We start from the raw sequence: 24,747 nt of genomic DNA, 5'->3' as shown, positions 1-24,747 counted from the left end.
GGGTTGCCTACACTCCTGGAATGGCTGGGAGGGTCCCGGAATTCGGGTCCCCCTCCAGTGACTCCCTACTTTGTGGGGGGGGGGGTTCGTGGGACCAAATGACAAATTGTGTCAATGTAGGCCCACCCATCACTGTGCAATGCCTGAAATAACAACATAGCACGGTGGGGGCATGGCCATAAGGACGCAATCACACTGGCCACACCCCCAAACACACAAAATTCCTCCAAAGCCCCACTCCTTTCACATCTCTTCAGCAGCCCTGCCCCCCTGCCTTAAGTGGCAACTCCAAAAAACAGGGGCAGCAACACAGCTAGACCAGCGTTCTTACCAATGGGAAGTGGCAGGGGTTCCTCAAGAATAAGTTAGACAGTGCATGCCTGTAAGAGGCCACCAGCGAGGACAATGTGTGATAGATAACTCTTTCCTAATTATGGTAGCACATTCCTGGCTAATCTCAACCAGAAGGTGCCCAGCTCCATGAAGGAGGATAAGCAGAAGAAGGGGAGCCTTGCACCCTCTGCACTGCCACCAACTATGGCAGTGCTATATTATGCCCTGTATTGCTGTAATGTACAACGTCACCCTGCGATTAGGATGGAGGTGATAAATGCGGCAGAGAAAGAATAAATGGGAAGGAGATGTATATAGCTGATAGAATGTAAGAAGAGAGTGAGAGGTACATAGGGGAAATAATTCAGACCTGATCGCAGGACTAATTTGTTCTCCAAATGGCCAAACCCATGTGGAGAGCAGGTGCGGCAAATGTATCATGTGCAGAGAGAGTTATATTTGGGTGAGTTCATTTGTGCGGATTAAATACTGGCTGCTTCATTATTACACTCCAATTTAGATTTATGAAGTCGGGTTTTGCTTTTAAAGTCGGGTCCATTCTGTTGTGGTGTTAATTGCTGGTGTTAATTATTTCCGACTATTTCAAACTATTTTCACTGTCGGAAATAGCATTGGGGATTGAATACCCCTCTAAATCCCTTTCATGTTTTCACACAACCACTTCGAACCCCACAGAACTGAAGTAGTATTTTGTTCTTGTATTTTATTCACAAAATTAATAAAATGGAGAGTGATAAACAACCAACCAATCAGCTCCTGCCTGACATTTTTCAAACAGTCTGTGACACGGCAGGTAGGAGCTGATTGGCTGGCTGTTTATCACTCTCTGTTTTATCACTTTTGAATCTTAGTGCATCTGGCCCTGTATCTTTTAAATAAAATTACTTGGAAAACTTTAGTGCAAAAACCTTTATCAGATTGTTTCTGCCGTGCCAACCTGCAACTTTACTTACTACTGACAAACCATGAATGAAATGTACTGTGGTAAGTATACCCATAAAAATCCTCAGCTTATTCAGAATAAAAAAAATGAGTGAGTATACCTTATCTCATGTAATATGCTTAACCCTTTGAGTGCCAACATCTCTGTGAGGCACTCAAAGGGTTAAAGCTTGAGAAAGTTGTGTTCTAAAGTTGTAAGGTGAACAAAATGCTTTCAAGCTTAACTATATTAAGGCCCATACACACTTGACGATTTTCACCTGAAAATCGGTCAAAACAGGCGTTTTGACCGATTTTCAGATGAAAATCGATTAGTGTGTATGGGACAGCGACCCCCGACTAGCGATGATGCGCGCTCCCGCATCATCGCTAGAAAGGTCTTTCATCTGCTGGTTTTACCAGCAGATCCAGCGATGATGGATGGCTTGTCATCCATCATCGCTGTGTGTGTACGCTGCTGGGCTGAAAGATTAGCCACTTTCAGCCCGGCGGTACGCCCCGCTGCCGCCCCCCCCCCCCCTCCCCTCCCCCGCCTGTCATACTCACTTGTCCACGCTGCCCAGCTGAATCGCGATGTCCGGCTGGCTGCTGCTGCGGCGGCTGGCTGCTGAAAGCCCTGCTCCCCGCCTGTCTCACCTGCCGTTCCCCGCCCCGCTGGTCACCTGTGCGCGTCCTCCCGGGTCAGGCCACATGTGCAACTGATGCACCCCCCGCCTCCCTCCGTTCTGCTCCACACGGAGCAGCACTGGCCACCAATGGTTTTTTTTTGTAAGCCAGTAATATATAGATTGCTGGCACATGCCAGCAATCTATATATTACAGGTACCACTGGGCACCAATGACAACCATAAGCCAGTAATATATAGATTGCTGGCACATGCCAGCAATCTATATATTACAGGTACCACTGGGCACCAATGACAACCATAAGCCAGTAATATATAGATTGCTGGCACATGCCAGCAATCTATATATTACAGGTACCACTGGGCACCAATGACAACCATAAGCCAGTAATATATAGATTGCTGGCACATGCCAGCAATCTATATATTACAGGTACCACTGGGCACCAATGACAACCATAAGCCAGTAATAAATAGATTGCTGGCACATGCCAGCAATCTATATATTACTGGAACCACTGGGCACCAATGACAACCATAAGCCAGTAATATATAGATTGCTGGCACATGCCAGCAATCTATATATTACAGGTACCACTGGGCACCAATGACAACCATAAGCCAGTAATATATAGATTGCTGGCACATGCCAGCAATCTATATATTACTGGAACCACTGGGCACCAATGACAACCATAAGCCAGTAATATATAGATTGCTGGCACATGCCAGCAATCTATACATTACAGGCACCACTGGGCACCAATGACTAAGTTATTAGCCAGTAATATATACATAGCTTGCACAGGCCAGCAATGTATATATTACTGCCCACCATGGGTTAAATAGAGCCGGAACGGGGCATAACTGCGTTCCGTCAGTTCATTTTGGAGGAGGAACGTCCGCTCACCTTGCCCTGCTCTCTGTCCCTGCCTGCATCATTAAAGGAGACAGCCGGCAGAGTGGTGGTAAACCCGGCTGTCTCAGAGCAGGTCCAACCATCCGCTGTGCGGCTATTTTGAATGACACGCCTGCTTGCAACTCGCAAGCCACCATCGCCTGATTGGCTGCGAGTCGCAGACAGATGGACCTGCTCTGAGACAGTTGGATGACCCCACCGCTCTGCCCGGCGGTCTCCTTTAGTGATGCAGGCGGGGACAGACAGCGGGGCAAGGTGAGCGTAAGGATGCAGTGCACATAGCATGTTACCCCTGGCACCGTACATGAAAACCCTAGCAATGAGCATGTAGGTAAGCGGCAGTTATGTGTCATTATATGTAATGGGCATTACGGTGTGTGGCATATGTGTAATGGGCATTATGGTGTGTGGCATATGTTTAATGGGCATTACGGTGTGTGTGTCATGTGTAATGGACATTACGGTGTGTGTCATAATGTGTAATGGGCATTACGGTGTGTGTCATATGTGTAATGGACATTACGGTGTGTGGCATAATGTCTAATGGGCATTACGGAGTGCATAGTCCCTTGTCCCACAAAGCCATGCCTTACATTTTTCGCAGGCCAGCAATGTATATGTTACCGCCGCCACTGCCCCTCCTCCCCCCGTGTATATTTTGTTATGGCGTACCGTATACATTGATTTCTCCCTACATGCGCAGCTGCAAATGAAATTTTGCCGTGCACACGTTTGGGATTTTTCCCGGTCAGGGTGGCGCGGGTGTAGTTTACCTGATCGTGGGCTCCGAATATACGCAGCCCAGCAATCAGCTCTGAATCAGGCACCAAGAACTGGAATGCACTGAATAAAATGGCCCTTGCTCCCACCCTTGTAATTCAAACCCAGCCCATTATGTAAATCACCTTTTATGTGAAAGATTTTCAGCAAAGTCTTTCACCTCGTGAAAATCTCTTGCTCTTTGGGAAAATGGCTCAGTGTGTACGCACTACTTTGGGGAAATATATATCTATCAGAGATTTTGGGAAAGTCTTTTGAAATGAAAATCTTCAAGTGTGTATGGGCCTTTACTCTCTTGTGTATAAATACAGGGGATGCAGTCAAAATCCCGACGGTCAAATACTGACAACCATTGACCGGCGGTCAAAATCCCGACAAGGTCAAAATACTGACATTTAAAATCCTGACAAGGTCAAAATACCAACATTTACAATCCCGACAAGGTCAAAATACCGACATATAGAATGTAGACAGGTGAAAAAGTCAACATGACTTTTGGTTGACAGGTCGCCATGGGTTTTTTTCACTGTTTTTTTACCCGACATTTGCCGACAGGCGGTATTTCATACCCCACCATCCACTAGGGTGTGGTGGGAGAATAAAATAGTGTACTGAGCGCAGCGAGGCACCGTACCTGAAGCATTGCGAGCGATGCAAGGGGCTGCGGTTGGCTTCTAAATGTGTCCATGTCGACTGTGTCGACATTCGGGTCATAAAACAGTGAAAAAAAACATGTTGACCTCGCGACCTGTTGCCTTTTTTACCTGTCTACATTCTATATGTCGGTATTTTGACCTTGTTGGGATTTTAAATGTCGGTATTTTGACCTTGTCAGGATTTTAAATGTCGGGATTTTGACCATGTCGGGATTTTGACCGTCGGTCAATAGCTGTCGGGATTTTGACCGTCGGTATTTCATACCGAATCCCAATACAGATGTGTCCACATACATCTAGCCACCTTGTCATTAAGCAGCATGCCTGGTGCAACTCTAGCTCTGAAAAAAACTGTACCATAGTATTTCCTATTTAGATACAGCTGCTGTTGCACATAGTTTTTTTTAGAGAATGTCTCTAGACTATGGGGGAGATTCTCTAAAGCAGAAATGCAGTAAAAATCCTGTTATCTGGGTTTTTACCGCATTTCTGTATGCTCTATGGCCCCTCCGCAGTGGCAGCGCTGCGGAGGGAATCGCCAGCAAAAGCTGGCAATTACCTGTTGAAGCCTATGGGCATCTTACCGCAGCGCTACTGTGAGGGATCCGTCACGGATCCCTCCCGGCATGCCCCCCGCCATCACCGTCACTCTGCGCATGCGCAGCTGGACTCCCAGGTCTCTGACCCGGAAGTCCAGTGCCGGCACCGAATCGCAAGGGACAGCTCTTATCACTGTCCCTTGCGTTAATAATCGCATATGTTAGAGCATATGGGATTATTAAGAATGCGGTGGCTGGCGACACCGCCATTAGAACACCGGCGACACCGATTTTAGAACATCCCGCCCTAAAGGTGGGCATGCTCCCCTAAAAGTGATTAGTTGCAGTAGGGGTAAGAGAAAATAACTATTTTTGCTGGGGGCACTCTTACATGCAAAATAAAATGGAATCACTGGATATAAAAAAGCACACACGTGCCCTAACAAAAAGTGAGTTTCTCTTAACCCTACTGCAAACCTGAAGGGATGCTTGTTCAGTATTCATGACTTCCCAGCAGCTCTGACAGACTGAACTCCTCCTCCTCCACAGCTTATATAGGAGAGCTGTGATTGTATTATAAAAGTCATGTGCTTCTCAGTATATTATTATTATTAACAGTTTCTTATATAGTGCATACATATTCCGCAGCTCTTAACAGAGTATAGTTGAAAATTCACATCAGTCCCTGCCCCAGTGGACCTTACAGGGATGCAGTCAAAATCCCGACAGGGTCAAAATCCCGAATGGGTCAGAATACCGACAAGGACAAAATCCCGACATTTAAAATACCGACAAGGATAAAATCCCGACATTTAAAATCCCGACAAGGTCAAAATACCAAAATATAGAATGTACAGGTGAAACAGTCAACATGACTTTCCGTCGACAGGTCGCAAGGTCAACATGGTTTTTTTCACTGTTTTTTTTTACCTGACATGTGCCGACAGGCGGTATTTCATGCCCTAACATCCACTAGGGGGTGGTGGGAGAATAAAATAGTGTGCCGAGCAGTCATATCCAGCTCATTATAATATCCAGCTCATCATATGTCTTATCCAGCTCATCAAATTCAAATTCATATTAGGGCAGAACGGACGGTGTAATGGTTAGCTTTACTGCCTCACAGCACTGTATTAGGGGAGCTCAACCATACTGTAAGCTCCACTGGGATAGAGACCAACGTGAATGTTCAAATATTCTCTGTAAAGCTCTGCAGAATATGTGTGCGCTACTGTATATAAATAACTGGTAATATGTAAATAAATAAATAAATCACATAAATATCCAGCTCATCATATGTCATATTCAGGGAGACAGTATTTTTACTTTAACGGCCTCTCATAAAATGTACCTTATTCGATAATACTTTTCCAGGAACTGAATTAGCAACAGTGAAACATCACTTCCTAAATACTAACAATTTTGGATCAATCTTTCATTAATTTCAACCTAAACAGGACTTTATTCACCAGGACCAGTGTTTAAGCATTGGCTATTGTGATCTAAGGGAAAATCCTTTAATACAGTGGTCACCAACCCTTCGCTTGTTAGCTACCGGTAGCTCGCCTGAGCAATCCGGGTGACTCGACCACTATTGCCCGCCTCCGCTCGCCTGCCTGTCCATCCGCCCACTCCCCTGCCCATCCCTGCTGCTTTCCCTGCACACTTTGATAGGGGACAGATGCTAGAGAACATATTTGACCTCAAGCGTCTGACAGGAAGCACAGCGTTGCAGTGTTACCAGCACTTCCTGGTAACACTGCAGCAAGGTGCTCCCTGTCAGATGCTAGAGGTCAAATATGACTTCTAGTGTCTGTCTCCTTCAAGTGGGAAGGCGGCGGAGGTGGGCAGGCAGTGACTCCTGGCAATGGATAGTAACCCATTGGCAACGAGCATTATTAACCCCTGGCAACGAACATTAACCCCTGGTAACGGACATTAACGCCTGGCAATGAGTATTGACCCATGGCAATAAGCAGGTAATTTACAATTTATTAAAAGCCTTACTGTGGGGGGCATTGTGGTGTGGCATAATATGTTGGGCACTGTGGTGTGGCATAATGCATTCCTCCCAATTGTATAGATTTTTTAGGGACATCCGATTTTTTGGGGATGTCCTGCGGGGATTACACACTGTTCATGCATTTAATCAGGCAGGCAGGCAGGCAGAGGGGCTGGGAGCATGTCCAGCAGTTCCTACAAAATTTTGCATCCCTTTATCAGCTAGCAAAGTTGGGAGTTATGCATTAGGTGTGAGGTGCATTGCAATGTGTGCCATAATGTGTCATGGGCATTACAGTGTGCAGCATAGTATCATAGGCATTGTTGTGTGTGGCATTGTGTGTCAGAAGAATTGAGAATTACTAAGGAAGATGTGTACGAGTCCCAATCCAATGCCTGCTCCCCGTGTGACAAGATGGCGGCCGTTGAACAGGAGGGAGTTAAGCCTTGACCTGTTGTGTCATCTTTAAATGAACAAAACGGCCCTAGGTGTAAATACACTTTGGGGAGCAGCCTGGATCACCTCCCATGACTACTAATTTAAAAGTATTTATATGTAATAAAAAAATTATGTGTAAATGTATTAAAAGTGAAATGTTACTTTAAATACATTTAAACACATTTTCTCCTTTCCTTGTAGTCTTGTGGATATATGGAACACTCTGGTTTCCAATATACCATTCCCATTGAATTGTTATATCTTTATCTGCAGCCTCAAAGTAATGGTGCCCATACACTAGGGCAGGGGTTTCCAATCTTTTTAGAATCACGGCACAGTAAAGTACCAGAATTTTCGACAGCACCCCTAGGCCCCAAAAAAATAGATGTAAAATGAAGTAGATTGTGTTTGTATGTGCTTCTTAGTTTCAGTTATGTGTTAAAGGGCATGATTTACTTCTGATTGTAAAAATATTTTATGATTGCCACCCATCAGCACTGGTTTTGTCCATAAATAATTGATCATAATAATTTGAATTGGTCCTAGACCACCAACTCGTGGCACCCCTGCAAGTGTCATAAGGCACCTCAAGGAGCCACGGCATACAGTTTGAGAACCACTGCACTAGGTTGATTGGATGCGATATCGCGCTTCAATTTCCCCTGAAGCCTCCTGTGCGATAAATCGCATTAAAAGTGCTTCAATGTGCATACAATCGTGCAATAACTTGCATGCCCCATGTGACCTGAAATCGGGTGATGTATTGAGGGCTGGGCTATCTGGGGGTATATAAACTGACAGATTGGTTGCGATAAATCGCATGTGTTTAAAAACCACATGCGATCGCACATGCGATGCATTAAATACTATGCGCAACATATAATATCTTGAGATGCGAGATTCGAACAGCATGGCCATGCATCGCATCGGGGGGCACATTTGGTGTGCCTACAATCATGCGATTTATTGCACTGATGCAGTCGAAATCAAATGATTGTATGCGATATCGCCCTAGTATATGGGTACCATTAGATTAGAGAAGGTGCAGAGAAAGCTGGACAGGACAGAGGGCCTTATTCTAGTTCACTCTTTCTGACAAAATCCTTCTTAGATGGACAAAACCATGTGCACTGCAGGTGGGGCAGATGTAACATGTGCAGAGAGAATTAGATTTGGGTGGGGTTTTACTTCAAAGTGAGATCTATATTGCAGTGTAAAAATAAAGCAGCCAGTATTTACCCTGCACAGAAACAAAATAACTCACCCAAATCTATTTCTCTATGCACAAGTAACATCTGCCCCCCTGCAGTGCACATGGTTTTGTCTATCTAAGAAGGATTTTGTCAGAAAGAGTGAACTAGAATAAGGGCCAGAGAGCTAACTGTTTTCTTTGAACTCCTAAAAGCTTACACCCGATGGCCAGGAGCCCAAATTCAGCCAGAGGAGAGAACTTTTGAGAAAATCTTGCATGCTGTAAATTGTCCTAAGCACATTTAGCAACAGGACTTGTCTTTTTAAAGAAATTTGAGCAATCAATATCTTGCATTAAGATTTCTGCATCTGCTGTATCCCATGACCACCACAATAGCGTAAAACATTATACTGTTCTCTGTCTGTTCTGGACTGAGCTCAGCTATACATGAAGACTGGTCGGCAGTAAAGGATGAGTGGAAATTAGCAACCTCTACCCAGGAAGTGTAGCAGCACCCACCCATACCTAAAAGTAGATAGTTCCAGGTCTGGTGTAAATAGTTACCCACATACAATGCAGTGGAAGGAGTCAGCAACAGGCGGTTACTGGTGGTAAAAGGGAATCCCTAGGAGGGGTGAAGGAGTTTATCAGTGACATATATCTTTGGTTGCCTGATTGAGAGCACGGTCATATGGTCACAATAGTCTCTTGATAAAAGCTACAGAAACAAAATACAAATTTGGGTTTTCAATTTGCTTAGAATAGTAATACTGCCTACACACGGGGCAACACTGCTGAGCAATCTCAGCAATGTAGATTGCTCAGCAATATCGCTCAGTGTCCAGCGCTGCACGCACGTGCTGAGCGATCTGCCAAGGCCAGTATTCTCCAGTGACCGGCGATGTCAATAGAATTATCCAGCATTCTGGATATTAATCGCTGGGCGATAGTGACGAGCAGGGGCAGAAGTAGCAAGGTTTACGCTTTAATTTAAAAATAATTGTGAACATATTGTTTAGACGTTTACCAATTTAAAGCTGCACTACTACCTACAGTGAGAGGAGCATTATAGCTCTGCCCCTTCCTAGGAGTCTGTGGGGCTGCATTATTCAGCCATTTGTACCTGGGCTATGTGAATATTTAGAAAGGGTACAACCAACAAGATGCAATCACAGCCATTACACCTTTAATTGGTCTTCCAACTCACATTCCTGATCAGCTGCCATTTTTATGTGGTAGTCAGAAATGATGACTACTTTAGGTGGTTAAGCAGCTTTGAAATGTAACGAATATAAAAAGACAATGTTATTAATGATTACAATAATATGCACACTGTGCGAATACCTGTAATGGAATAGTCTACAAAAGGGTCATGCTATTAGGAGATACAGAGGCACTGACTTCAGTTTGTACCCAAGCCTTTGTTCACTCGTGTGCAGTGACACCAAAATGATATACCTCTGTTTGTTGATACACTAATCATGCATATGCACTTACCAATATAGACAGTTATCATGATGCAGCAAGGGGGACATTTAGACATCAGTTGGTGACAGTAGAAAAAGACAGGGAAGCAAGAAAAAGAGAGGAAAAGGAGCTGAAATTAGTGTTATTTGGGTAGTAATGTTATGGCTGAGTGGATATTATAATCATTGTATTCAATAAGAAGTTACCAATAATTTAGAATTTCTAGCTGACATAAACGTAACACAGAAGAAGTGTAGTTGAGGATACTAAAGATGTTTAACAGAGCATTATTACAGAGCGTTTCTCACAGACTGCTCTGCTAGTAGTGCTGCCGGTAATGTCATTTGTAGTGTTTTGTGTCTGGGGAAGTTGGCTCTGAAAGTGCATGTTTTATCAGACATGTTGGTAATACTCCAGCAGAATAGTCAGCTGTTACCTGCCCGCCTGACCCTTTCATGTCCTTCATGTTCATTGCATTTTTCTTCCCTTTTCCTTTCTCTTTTTTTCCTTTCTTCTTTTTGCAGCAACATTTCTTACAGATACAGAAGCAGCAGGTGATGATCAGAAGCCCAGCTACTACTGCTATGGCAATGATGGCCCATGGTGGCACTGCAGGAGGAAGGGAGTGAGTGAAACAGAATACTTATGAGAGGACTCTCAGCATACGCACTGCAGTGACACATTGCAGTACATGTAATGTACATATCTCTTACAATCATTATCAATTTTTTTAGATAAGCGCAAAACATATTTTTAGAAAAAAAAAATCTTTGAATATTTTCTTGAAAAATATATACGGAGTGTCATAAGATGTGACCATGCCAGAGAAACTCCAGCTAGCAGAGGTTGCATCCCATGACACTTTGGCATTTAAGCGGTTGATAGAAGAGTTACAATTCTGTATTGATATGCTACTGTACTGACTCACAGACTGTTGCTGTTTGGTTCCTAAGCAAATGATGGTATGTAACCTCCACTGTGTGTGTTTACGGTTTCAACTGTATATACTGTATGATAAATGTCCCAAAGAAGTGTCAGGGAACTTCCTGCCATTCCCAGTGGAACGATAACACTCATTTTGTACCATCTATCGATATTGTTTAAAATACCATCCAGTGTGTGTATGCTCTGCGGGGGACTCAATTACATCATTGAGCGATATTGTTAAACTATGTAGTTCAGTGTGTATGCACTATATTGTCCATCTGACGGTGGTGGAATCGCCCAGTGTTGTTAGGATTTCATTCAGCTCCCTGAATCCTCTCTCTTCCCATTAGAAGTAGGCTGAGTCCTGTACACATTATCGGCCAGATTCTCTAAGCTTCAAAAGTGATAAAATGGAGAGTGATAAACAGCCAGCCCTTCAGCTCCTGTCTGACATTTTTCAAACACAGTCTGCGACATGGAAGTTAGGAGCTGATTGGCTGGCTGATTATCACTCTCCATTTTATCACTTTTGAAGCTTAGAGAATCTGGCCCTATGTAATTAGTGCCACCACCATATAATTAACTACTCTATATCTGCAGTGCCACTGCAAATTATATGGCACGGACACACTGAACAATTTTGTTTAACAATATATTTCAGTGAGGTCACAGGGTACCCTGTGGTGCATGCAGATGCTGAAAAAATCGTCAGACTGTGCTGCATGCTTAGACAATTGGGGGGGGGGGGGGGGGTCTTTAATGATGTGTGGTGGAGGGCAGTATTAACAATATTGAGCATACAGCATACACACTAAATGGGTTTTTAAATAACATAGCTCAGTAGGGCCCTTCCGAATTATATCTTTTAAAATCTCGCCTAGTCTGTATGGTGCTTTAAAATTAAGATTTCTGGTGCATCCCCTTAGGTATCTAATGTCACAATGATGAAATCTGCCTGTAACTATGATATACATTAAGCTACTTTATGTTATTTTTGTTTAATCCTTTGAGTGCCAAGTGAATTTATCAAAATAGGTGTAAAAATTGCCAAGCAAACATTTTATTCATCATAATGACCTGTAATTTCTACCTTATATAGGAAATATAATTTATTTTTACACATTTTTTATTTGAATTTATATAACAAATGTGGGCGATGCTGGCATTTTTAGCAGATATATTGTGCAGCTCTCACAGAGACAACACATACAGATACTTCTAAGATCATGTGCACTTACGTGGAATCTTGTTAATCTGATTCATAAGCTGCTGTTGAATCTTTCTGAAGGCATCAGCACCTTTGTCCCCAGATCCAGCCACTGCCGTGGAATTCTCCTGGGAGACAATAGGTGGCTCTGTGGTGCTTGGCACTGTATGAGTCTCAGCAGGCTGCTCTGCTTTCTTGAACAAGTTGAAATGCATGATGGCTGCAAGAAAACAAGCATTCATTTAGCAATAACTGCAGGCTACGATTGGGTATCTCTAGCATTATTAAATGAAACCTGAATAAAATGAGTCTATAATATCAGCAAATGGTGCCACCCATCAATGTAACACTCTAGCAGGGCTAAGTACAAATTAATGCTATGTTGAAGAAAGTACTTTGGTTCATGTTTGCTGAATTTGTTGTTGCTCCCTCTTGGCGGGAGTAACAGGAGGTGAAGATGCAAATATGTATTCACGCCTATGTGGAAAGAAGGGGGTCGGGGTTACGCTGATGCAATTTATTGAAAATGGCAACAGCGAACTGACAACTTTATGTTAGTGATGGGGTTTTGTGAACGTGAGTGTGAGCAGGTAGCGGGAAACTCCCACAATCCAACAAGGCTGGGAGTGCCATTCGAATTTCTGGAGCCTTGCGGTCACTCATTATATGAGAGGAGGCAATGATGCTTTGATTACAGACAAGTGAGAGCTTTTAACTTCAACTACAAGAATCTGCTGGTCAGAGACAGAAAAGGCCAAAACAGCCAAATTTACAGCACAAGGACAAGACAATTACAGTATTTTGCTGTCTTCTTTGCAATCACATTTTGCATAGACTTTAAACTACAGTAAATGGAGACCACAATACCAATCTTTGGAAAATCCAAGATAAAAAGGCCTTCCAAGGCCTTTTTGGGCTACACAGTAAAGTCAGCATTACTTCTAGGAGTATAAAGGGTACGATTCAGACCCACTCATTGCGGGACGAATTTGGCCCCTTCCCCTATGGTGGTGGTGGTGGTGGTGGCTTTGCACATAAGCATGCCTGAATATGCACAAACCCCTGGAGTGACTGACTATTATTTCCGAAGTAGAGAGACCATCGGATGAATTCGGATGCATGCGAGGTGTTCTCATCACATCTCCTCGCATGCTAGTAAAGAGAGCTGGGTCCTTTTCCCTCCTGTTCTTACAGTAATCTTCTTGCATTTCAATTACAGCTCTCTTACTCACCCATACCTCCCATCTTTGATGGTCCCTGAAAAGGAAAATTAGGGGGCGTGGCTATATGAAAAGGGGGCGCGGCCTATACTTGTGTCTTCGCGCGAAGCCACCTCTTCTCCCCCCCCGTTTTTGAGCCTCTAGCCATGCCCCCAGCCCCCCTGGCTGCGGAATAGACGCTGTGTGTATGCGCACAGCTTCTATTCACCGCCGCTGCTCAGCAGCTGACAGGGGGGACTCCCAACAGCCCCCCTCCCACCACGGGACACTGCCGGCCACGGGAGGGATGTGGGAACGTCCCCAAAAACCGGGACGTTCCCGCGTTAATCGGGACTGTTGGAAGGTATGCTCACTTACATCTATAAGCGCATCTCTTCTCACTAGCTTCTCTACATAAGACTAAGAATTGCTAATTGTTACTTGTGCTCTGTTTTAGTTCTTCTGATGCTGTTATGTTTAGTTATGTGTACCCTGTATTCTTCTAATGTGTGCTATATGTACGGTGCTGCGTACCACTTGTGGCACCTTATAAATAAAATTGTAATAATAATAATAATCTTCCACATTATGCAATATAGAACAAGGACACTGAATGAGTTGCAGTCATAAGGCTGTTAGGGTGACCATTACTAACTTTGGATTATGGGGGTTTTTCTGGTTGGTTTGCAAAAGCAAACTCCTTCTTTAATGGACATGTGCACTGCAGGTGGGGCAGATGTAACATGAGCAGAGAGAGTTACATTTGGGTGACGTGTGCTCAAACTGAATTCTAAATTGCAGTGCAAAAATAAAGCAGCCAGTATTTATTCTGCACAGAAACAAAATAACTCACCTAAATGTAACTCTCTCTGCACGTGTTACATCAGCCCTACCTGCAGTGCACATGGTTTTGTCCATTAAAGAAGGAGTTTGCATTTGTGTAAAGTGCGGTAGCTGCTGTGAGGACCCGCAACTGCTAGATCATCATGGACAATTAGAGTGACTCCTTCTACATTTCCAGCTCATCATTAGAGTTCCCAAGAAGCAACTTAGGCAAATGCCGCCCTAGGGCATCCCAAGTAGTTGTTTGGGACAATGGGAGTGTGAGGTCTAGAGGGGATCATACAACATCCACCAATTGGATCTCAGGCTAGGCTTCATTTCAAATCCCTGCACTGGTGGCCACATGGAGTACACACATCTGTCCAGCCATAGCTGAAGCAACAGAAGTAATTTCCACTTTCCTGATCAGAACAAAAGCAGGATAGAAGGCAACTGCGTAGGACTCATTCCAGACGGCGGCATGGCGCCCCCCTTTAGCTTGTATTGATGACCAATGACAACTATCAGCAGAACTGAACCATTAAATAAACTATCTGTTCTGGCCTGGTAATAAGGCTGCATTAACTTCTGGGCATGTGGTAATTGGTGTCAAGCCATTTTGTGTAGGGGCTGGGGCAAAAGGTGCGGGGCCTTGGAAAATTGGTGCATGGTCAGGCGAAGTTACCTGGCTGGGGAGCCCATGGCTCCATCCCTGCACTGAATAGATGGTGTGTGCATACCATCTATTCACTGATCACTGGCCAGCGCAGTGGTGATCATCGGCTCCTCCAAATTTACCCCACCTGTGGGACAGTGACCTGAGGGACAGCGGGACAATTGGGAGATATGGTCAAGCTGTAGCCACACAGTATGCAGTAAGGCTGCGTCTACAAATTGCATTTATTATGATGCAGTTGAAAAAGATCCTGTTTCGCACAATGCAGTTTCTTGTGTCTACACCTTGCATTTTAGCAGGATGCAGCAGACTTGTGTATATATCCTCTTGAGAAAGCATCCTGCTAAAACAGCTCCTGTTCAACTGCATTCTGCAAAAACGAAATACATAGACACAGCCACAGTGGCAAACGCAGGATTTTCAGAAGGGGGTTTCCAGAGGGGTGGACCAAAGGACGGAGATGGACACTTAGGTGACCCAGTATATGCCGGGTCAGTTAAAGTATTATAGATAGACCAAATGTATAAAAATAATAATAATATAATATATATATATATATATATCTATATATATATATCTATACATACATATACATACATACAGGGGCGTCAACAGCATTGTAGACTCCTGGGCATAGCAATGTATTGGGGCCCCTAACGATCCTCCAGCGTTAGGGGTGGGGGAAGTATTGATGTCCTGCGGGTGGTAGGGGGTATTATATCAGTCATTTCCACTAATTACCCCTTTACTGCACAGATGGTGGGAGATGGAGTGGGAGAAGGGGGCATTGGGCTGAATGAAGGGGCCCTGATACATAACTTCCAGGGTGGTAGAGGATGTTTAAGATGCAGAGGAGGGGTGTATAGTGGAGTGGGCTCATTATTCAAAATTTTCTGGTGGGAGGGCAGCTTGCTTGACTGCAGATATCTCCAGTTACCGGAAATAGATTTCTTAGATGGAATTAAAAACTAGAGAACCCCACCTACCAAATGGTATTGGAGGCTACTAGTGTCCTTCAAAGGGGAAGAGTCCCAACTTTTGGGATATACCCTCAGAAAAACTCTAAATCAGACAGAAGCTGAAATATCTGACTGGAAATAACAATTAACAGGCTTGGATGGGGACCACTGCTTTGAAGTCCGATATCTCCGGTTCCCAAGGGTCGATTTTTACAATTCTTGTACCCATGGAAAGAGGGGACCCTCAGCTTTCAGCTGAGGGCCCTTAGACTCCTGGGGAGGGGGTTGGGTTCTCAGAACCCCCTTCTGCCTGCACCACTGAGCCATAGATTTAAATGTGCCAACCAAGTCCCTTAGGGAAGAGGGATGCTGTGCTGAGAGAGGGGTGATAGTTGCTCGGCAGTGAGGGGAGAGGGATGCTGTTCTTGGTGTGGGTTGACACGTGCTGTGCATTGAGAGGAGAAAGCTGCTGTGCATTGAGGGGAGATGTTTTCTGAAAAATGAGAGCATGAGATGCTGTGCTGTAAGAGGAGAATGTATCCTATACTGTAATGTCTTCTTAACACTAAGGGTACAACCCATATCCCTGCACAGGTTGCAAGGCGCAATTGGTACAGCATGTAAAAGCTAGCATAGGCATTCAGACTTGCACCCCTAGTGGCCCATAATTTAGTGGTTGACTTACAGATTTTTGCTGACAGCCTTATAAGGATGCAAAGCAAAAAAAAAGAAAAAAGAAAAACTGTCAGTTGGCGATACCGTAATTGAGGCATACAGCCAATCTCACTCACATTTGTGATGTCTTTGCGGGTAATTGGACTGACCCATAATTTGGTGGTAGGATATTCTACTAGGGGACACCAGACAAAATCTCGCCTAGGGCACCAAATTAGTTAGGGCCAGCTCTGCATATACATTTTTGTGAAAGATGCTGGTGAAAATGGAATGCAATTGTACTATAATAGTGTTATAACAGTGCTGCGTTATTCAGCTGTTACAACAAGCGGACTTCCCTGTTACATTGTACCAATGTATTGTTATCATCCCTGATAAATGCCAATTGGAGCTGCAAACAAAAGGTGCTTTTTTGGTACTTGTGAGTTATCTGGGCGCCCGATTTCTAAATCGGGTCGGATCGGGCACATCGCATCGCATCGCATGCGACCATCGGATGCGATGCGATGCGATGACCCGATTTTTCCATAGGAATCAATGTTAAAATGGACTGAGTCCATTTTAACATGGAATTCAATGGGAAAAAGGGGTCCTTTTCATACCCCTACTATCCAAGTGGGCATGGAGTTGGATATAAACCTGTGGCGAGCGTAGCGAGCCACCGAGCCCGAAGCGTGGCGAGCGTAGCGAGCCCCGCGAGGGGACACAGAATACCGTCCCCTCGCGGGGCTCGCTTCGCTCGCCACGCTTCGGGCTCGGTGGCTCGCTACGCTCACCACAGGTTTATATCCAACTCCATGCCCACTTGGATAGTAGGGGTATGAAAAGGACCCCTTTTTCCCATTGAATTCCATGTTAAAATGGACTCAGTCCATTTTAACATTGATTCCTATGGAAAAATCGGGTCATCGCATCCGATGGTCGCATGCGATGCGATGCGATATCGCATCGCATCTGATTGTATGCCTTAACTTAAGGCATACAATCAAAAAATCGGGCGCCCAGATAACTCATAAGTACCGCTTTTTTCTACAGGGTGATTCAAATGTTGCAGTACATCCTTTTGTTTCAAAAACTGCAGGAAATGGGAAAACTGAATACTCCAGTACCTGACGTACAGCCATTATTAACGCTTCAATACCCAAGGAGTCTGATTCAGGCTCCCCTGTAAAAACATCCTCATCAAAATCTTATTGAAACGCACCCACCTCCAGTAAAGGGGGTCCTTATCCTCTGATTCATCTGACTGAAGCAATGAAGCACTGAAGGCAGTACCATTTTCTTAGCTAACTGAGGGGCAACTGCAGGGGAAGGTGATACCACAGATTAAGACAGACTAGCCCAGAGGTTCCCAAACGCGGTCCTCAAAGCTCCCCAACGGTCCAGGTTTTAGGTATATCCATGGCTCAACACAGATGTTTAAATCAGACTGACTGAATTACTAATTAAGTCACCTGTGGCCAAGCATGGCCACAGGTGACTTAATTGGGGTGCCTTGAGGACCGCGTTTGGGAACCTATGGACTAGCCTCTGACCTAACCAGCCAGGCAGCCTCTATATCAGATCCTGAACCAGTCTGGGCTCAGCCTCTGGTTAGGTCAGTGGCTTATCTGTCTAAATCTGTGGTACCACCTTCCCCTGCTGTTTACTCCGGCTCCCAGCTCTGCAGACAAACTAGACATCACCACAGTGAGCTGAGAAACCCATGCAGGGGTGTATTGTCTTAAAACCTCTGTCTGCTTATCAGGATCACATGATGCACAGTATAATGAACTGTTAAGGTGGCCATATACTTTTGTGAGAAGTCACAGCAGTGTATGGCCATCCAAGCCCCCTTGTACTTCAAGGGTGGCAGGATAGCATGTGATACATTGCAAGAAGTCTTTCTGCTTGTCACGTATCACATGAGTTCCTGTTCCATGCCGCCGGGAGGGGACCACAGACAGAAGTTGGAGGGGCAGCAGCTCTGACCACTGACCTCCAACTCTGATGTGACTATGCATCGGATCAGATGTCATACACATGCAATTTGGGCCGACTTCACCTAATTTCTCAGCCCGATCCATGCTAAAATTGCATAGTGTATGGAGGCCTTTAGACTGATCTGGCATAAACTTATCTAAACACTTAATAAAAGTAATAGATTTACCTTTACGTAGTGAGAACAAACACAGGACAGTAGGACAGTGTACAGAATATCAGAGGCTATTTATCAGAAAGGCACAAGGGGGGGACTGTGATGCAGTTAGGTCAGCCTCACTGTAAGTTATTTTCCAGTGTCCCCTGCTGGATAAAGGAGAAAGTACATTTACAGAGGAGAAAGTCCTAATGTGGGTACAAAAAGGAGGATTTGGCCCAAAATGAGCCAATTTAGATCTCGACCGATTGTATGTAAATTGGCCATTTCACTGCCGTTCTGATGCGATCCCAATCCAATGTGCGGCCCCGCGGGTCGTTAGGCCTTTTCTGAGATCCTACCTGCAACAGGTAGGATCTGAGAAACGACCATTGAAGTGGGTGCGGGTCGCGATCGGGTCGCGATCACATCAGGTGCACCCGCTCCCAAGCTGCATCATGCTGGTGTGTACCCATACTGGTGTGTACCCAGCATAACAATGTCTCAAAACTGAAAGTGGATAAATCAATGGCGCCAGATAGGATACATAAATGGGTACTAAAAGCGCTAAAAGATGTTCTGGTAGCATTGGCCTCTCAAAGACATAGGAGTCTATTTACACAAGAAGAAAAAGGTTCATACTACTACAAATGGAAGATCTGTACCTATAGCTAACAATGAGGTACAATGAGTTCTTGGTACTTCCGCAAATTGAAGATTAATGCAAACTTATTGTAAAAAAACATATTGTCATCTGAAACCGCAAATTCCACATGATTTATGTATTCAAGCAATTTTTTTGAATGCCTACACAGGACACACCAGAGCACTAGGCAAACTAATGCTGCTGACAATAGATCCCATTATTCTTAATGGTTACTGTGGTCTGGCTCTGATAGCCAATATCTTTTTAGGGAGAAAATAACTGGAGAGGCATCATCCTATCTCCACAGCAGCCCCATGCACATGTCTGTTTTAAACAACAATAATACATTGAATGCAGAGTCATAAAGCTTATACCACTATATCCTATTACACTTTTAATTTTTAAAAACATTGGAGAGCTATTGTGATCTAGCCAAGAGATCTTTTCTACTGCTCTTTAGCTGCCAAAGGAAAATAAGCTATTTTAATTAACAATACTCCACAATACAAGGCTGCAATAGCATTATAAATCAATCTGATAGAGTTGCAATATTAACACTCATGCAACATGTAGATAGATATAAAATAAAATCAATATTTTGCATATGTCAAAGTGTGATCTGTGATTGCAAGTAATATTGGCCCTTATTCTGATCGGTGCGGCCGGATCCGATTATGCGGTCAGGACCGTGCGTGCGAAACCCCGCCTTCCATACGGATCGCCAACTCCGTCCGTACGCGGTAAGAAGCTGGCCGAACGGACCGCACGTGTATTTTTCACGGAATACGCCTCCTCCATCTAAGGGAACCTCCCCCATCATTCGATGGTCGCAGACCATCGAATGCAGGACCGAGTGCTCCACCAGCTCCCGCAACCTCAGACCACACGGACATTTTTCCAAAAGCAGGGATCTGGGTGAGCAGCTGACATCCAGCGATGTCATATGTCCGCCCCCTACACGTGCGTCACGGCCGCATTACCATACGTACGCCCAGCGTTTGCATGGGAACGCCCATGAAACGCGGGGCGTATGCATATGGTAATGAGCCCAAATAGCCCTTCACGCCCCTCTCCACCCCCTGTTCGGAGTGTTCACATATCATGCGGGATTTGGCCGTACGCCCCGCTCGCACATGCGCAGAGACGCCTCTGCACATGCGCAGACACAAAACATCGGCGGGCCGAACGCACGCGGATATATCCGCACCGACCAGAATAAGGGCCATTGTTCTATTAGGATTATTATTAAACAACTCCTTCCATTGGGAGTGCTATTTTACCTATTTTGGGATGAGAATATGATTTTAGGTCATACTCGTGATGATCAATCATAGAGCCCAGTTCAGCATGGCTTGCATATGATAAGCTACTTGCAGCTGCTTAATCATATGTGATTCATAGCAATGCAAATAGCACACCATACCTGCATTTGCAATTGCTATAAAACATGTCCCCGTCCCTCCCATCAACACCTATGCCTGTCAATCATTTTGTTTGATTTTCTGTGAAGCAAGTGCAGTTTCTCGAACATGAGAAAACTGCGCAGGGAATAGTTTATGCAATCCCTGCTGAATACAAAATGTATGCACTGTACATACATACGTATTACATAAAAACCACTAGATATATACATTATAAAGGAGATAAATTATATACTTTTCAATTTCACAATGCCACTAATGATAATTGGGGTGCCGGATGGCCTCCTGACAGTTGGAATACCGACGGTCAGTATGCCGACATCGGAATTCCAACTGTTATATGCCCCATAGTCGGGATTAGGGTGGCCAATCCCGGGATCGGGATCGGGGGGATCCCGGGATTTGGCCCCAAAATGTCCGGGATTTCAATCCTGGGATTTCAGGATTAGACTGTGCATGCGCAGTCTAATGTCGGGCAACGTCTGAGCACCCGCTCAGACGCTGCCTGGCTGTTCCCGACCCGATGTGTGACCTGCGCAGCGTGATTCGGTCATAGGCCACACTGCGCAGGCCGCAGCGTGGCATCACTAGCACCCAGAACTCGCTCGCCGGCGGGCCTATCCAGCTTCACGCGTCATACCGGACACACCTCCCAGCCGCCCGTGTCATTCCTGATGCCTGCCCCCGCATCATTGCCGCCTGCACCCCTCTACAGCTCCCAAAAAGTAAGTTATGTGGGGGTACAGCAGCAATTTTCTTTTAGGGATGCCAATTTTTCAATCCCGATTCCCGTACTGTACAAAAAGTATGTGCTGCACATACTTTTTGTACTAGCTGGTTATCACATCGCAGCGCATTGCATGCACACTGCATAAGTCCCAAACGGATCCGTTAAACGGACCGTGTATGGGCAGCTGAAGACGTATTCAGTAGCAAGACTGTACTTAGGACACGCGAGCATACATTGAGGCTTGAGGAAATTTAATTCTGTATGGAATTAAGAAGGGTTTCTTCATCATTAGAGCAGTTAAGTTCTGGAACTCTGGGTGTGGTATAGTGTTTCGACAGTCGGGATCCCGACAGTAATTAGCCCGACGTCGGGATCCCGACTGCCCGGACTCATACAGCATGGTGAGCGCAACAAAGCCCCTTGCGGGCACGGTGGCTCGCTACGCTTGCCACCTATTCTATTCACCCTCTATGGGGGTAATGGACCCCCATGAGGGAAAATAGCGGGTGGCAATCTGGCACCTGTCAGTCGGCGTTTTGACAGTCGGGATCCCAACGTCGGGTAAATGACTGTCGGGATCCCGGAACTCTTTTCCAGAAAATGGTGTACAATAAATGAGTTTAAACTAAGAATGGATGCATTCCAGTAAATGAGTAAAACTAAGACTGGATGCATTCTTGGATATTAAGGGAATCATATAGTTATGACTTAGACTAGATAAATAGGTTGGACTCCATAGACTTATGTATTTTTTCACCCAAAATGACTATGTAACTACGTATTTGGGGAGGCAGATGTATGAAGTAGTAATAAGGAAAGAGAAGTGAGCATGAAAAGTGGCCATTGGTAATCATTCAGCACTGAAGTAAAATCTATAATCTGCATGCTATAAAATTATACAGAGCCGCTGATTGGTTGCCATGGTCCACTTCTACTCTGGCTCACTTCTCCTCCCTTATCACTGCTTCATACATATAGCCCAGAGTGCTGGGGAAACCATGTATTTATCTCTTACCTCACCATGAGCGGCTGTGCCACCATAGTGATGCTATCGCATATGTACTTATACCCCTTTCACACCAGTCAAATTTCCCAGGCCAAAATCCCTGCAAAAACTGCCGGGCTTTCAACCCTGCTATGGAGCAGGGTTGTTCCCGGGTTCAACCCGGGTACCTGGCCGGAGTGAAAGGACTAGGGGTACTTACCCACATTGCCAGTCCTCGGTGTGCTGTCAGGCCGGGGATCCACACAGGGGGCAGGGCGCAAATGACAGGACAGCAGCGGATGAAGATGATGCAGCTCTCCGGCACCCTCACTGCCGCCGGAGAGCTGCGTCATCTGCACCCGCCGTCTGACCTGCTGTCATCTGTGCCCGCCGCCTGTGTGGTTCCCCGACCCGCATCGAGGACCAGCAACCGGGGTGAGTAATCGCCACCTGCCCGCCTCCTGACAGCTTCCTCCTCCTGCCCGCCTCCTTCACAATCCAGAAAATGCAGGGACTAGCCCGGTGTGAAAGAGGCCAACACAGGAATGTCCCTGCATAATCCAGAGACAATATTCAGGGGAATGACCCTGCATTTTCTGGTGTGAAAGGTGTGAAATCGGTATAACATATGCGATTAGCATCGCAATGCGGTGATGGAGGCCCCCACGATACCTGTGATGAGGTGTGCGGGGGGGGGGGGGGGGGGGGGAGAGATTCTCCGCCTCATCCGTGGGCTCTCCCTTTTTATCCCTGGCCGGGAATGGGAAGATGTCTGTCATGGGCGCCTCCTCCTCCCCCTGCAGGTCAACCAACATGCAGGTTAATTTGGCAATATAGCCAAGTGACCTGCATGTTTATTAGATCCCGCACCCGGCACTGAACAATATCAGCGGCAGTGGCTGATATGGTTAACTATGGGGCTTTACTTAAGCCGTCTTCAGTTTCAATTAAATAGTTCAACAGGTGACACCAATCATGTACTTAGAGAGTCCAGCTAGAGAGCATTTTGGCCCATTTTGAATAGGGAAGTAACCACAATCTTATATACCCCCCCCCCCCCCAAACTTACTTAGGCCCACTGTTTTAAGTGGCTCGGGCCCCCCAAGCATTGTTAAGGCCCTGCCAGTGGGGCATGTTGTTTCAGGTTGCACAAGATGTAAATTGGTTGCACACAGAATCACAAGAAAAATAATAGTCTCCACCTGTGGATCTTTTAAAATGTGTCAGTGAGTAATGAATGCACCTGTGCACCTGCTGGATGACCTGGAACATGCGAAAACTGTTGGGAGTGCTTGATTGGTTGGGAACAACTGTCCTACTGCATCGTGATCTGGACTACTGCAGCAGCAGTGAGTATAATGAGTGTGTGCGTACATGACTCTCTAAAACCCTCCCCAGTGCAAAGATTAAAGAAAGTCCACCAGGTGCAGCACAGTTTCTTTTATATATATACAGGGCAATTTTTGTGTAGGCTCCAGCAGGAACTGAGGCCCTTATTCTAGTTCACTCTTTCTGACAAAATATTTCTTAGATGGACCAAACTATGGCCCTTATTCTGATCGGTGCGGATTTTACCGCATGCGGACGTCCCGCCGATGTTGATCGTCTGCGCATGTGCAGAGGTCACTCTGCGCATGTGCAGGCGATTTCGCCGCACGTATTCTTTATACGCCGCAAAGGGGGCGTAGAGGGGCGTGAGGGGCTACTAAGCCTCATTACCCTATGCATACGCCCTGCGTTTCATGGGCGTTCCCATGCAAACGCGGGGCGTATGCATGGTAATGAGGCCGTGACGCGTGTGTAGGGGGCGGGCATCTGACATCGCCAGATGTCAGCTGCCCGCCCCCATACATGATTTCACACGGACAAGTGTCCGTGTGGTCTTGTGTGGCGGGACCTGGTGGAGCGTGCGGCCCTGCATTCGATGTTCGGCGACCATCGAATGCAGGGGCTGCTCCCAAGACGGAGGAGGCGTATCCCCGTCCAATTTCATGCGGATCGCCACATATCCGCGTACGGACGGAGGTGGCGATCCGTATGGAAGGCGGGGATTCGCCTGCACGGACATGACCGCATATTTCTGATCAGGCCGCACCGATCAGAATAAGGCCCTATGTGCACTGCAGGTAAGGCAGGTGTAAAACCCCACCCAAATCTAATTATCTCTGCACAAGTAACACCTGCCTCACCTGCAGTGCACATGGTTTTGTCCATCTAAGAAATATTTTGTCTGAAAGAGTGAACTAGAATAAGGGCCTCAGTTCCTGCTGGAGCCCGCACAAAAATAGCCCTGTATGTATATATATATATATATATATATATATATATATATATATATATTTATTGCAGGTATCAGGAACAGGCATGTCTACGGTAATCCAAACTTGAGTGTGATAGATGCAAGGATTTTTTTTGAAGGGGAATTCAATTTGGCGTAAGATTTTCACTAAGAAGACATGTTGTATTTAA

The 24,747-nt window shown here is 45.4% G+C and overlaps 1 protein-coding gene across 1 annotated transcript in view; it reads right to left on the bottom strand.

Annotated features, from left to right (window-relative positions):
* Window positions 1-24,747, bottom strand: part of LOC146060196 (synaptotagmin-2-like) — a 135,007-nt gene that overhangs the window by 49,478 nt on the left and 60,782 nt on the right. Inside the window, exons 2-3 of the mRNA XM_083173165.1 lie at window positions 12,081-12,269; window positions 10,352-10,524 (exon numbers count right to left, since the gene is read on the bottom strand). Coding sequence (XP_083029291.1) covers window positions 10,352-10,524; window positions 12,081-12,264 — 357 coding nt within the window. The 5' untranslated portion in view covers window positions 12,265-12,269. The remainder of the gene's footprint in view (window positions 1-10,351; window positions 10,525-12,080; window positions 12,270-24,747) is intronic.

The sequence above is a fragment of the Crinia signifera genome, chromosome 2 (genome assembly GCF_055691185.1).
Source record: "Crinia signifera chromosome 2, ASM5569118v1, whole genome shotgun sequence".
In the NCBI taxonomy this organism is placed as follows: domain Eukaryota; kingdom Metazoa; phylum Chordata; class Amphibia; order Anura; family Myobatrachidae; genus Crinia; species Crinia signifera.
The sequence above is the reverse complement of the archived record's forward strand: the minus strand, read 5'-3'. Positions and strand labels throughout refer to the sequence as shown.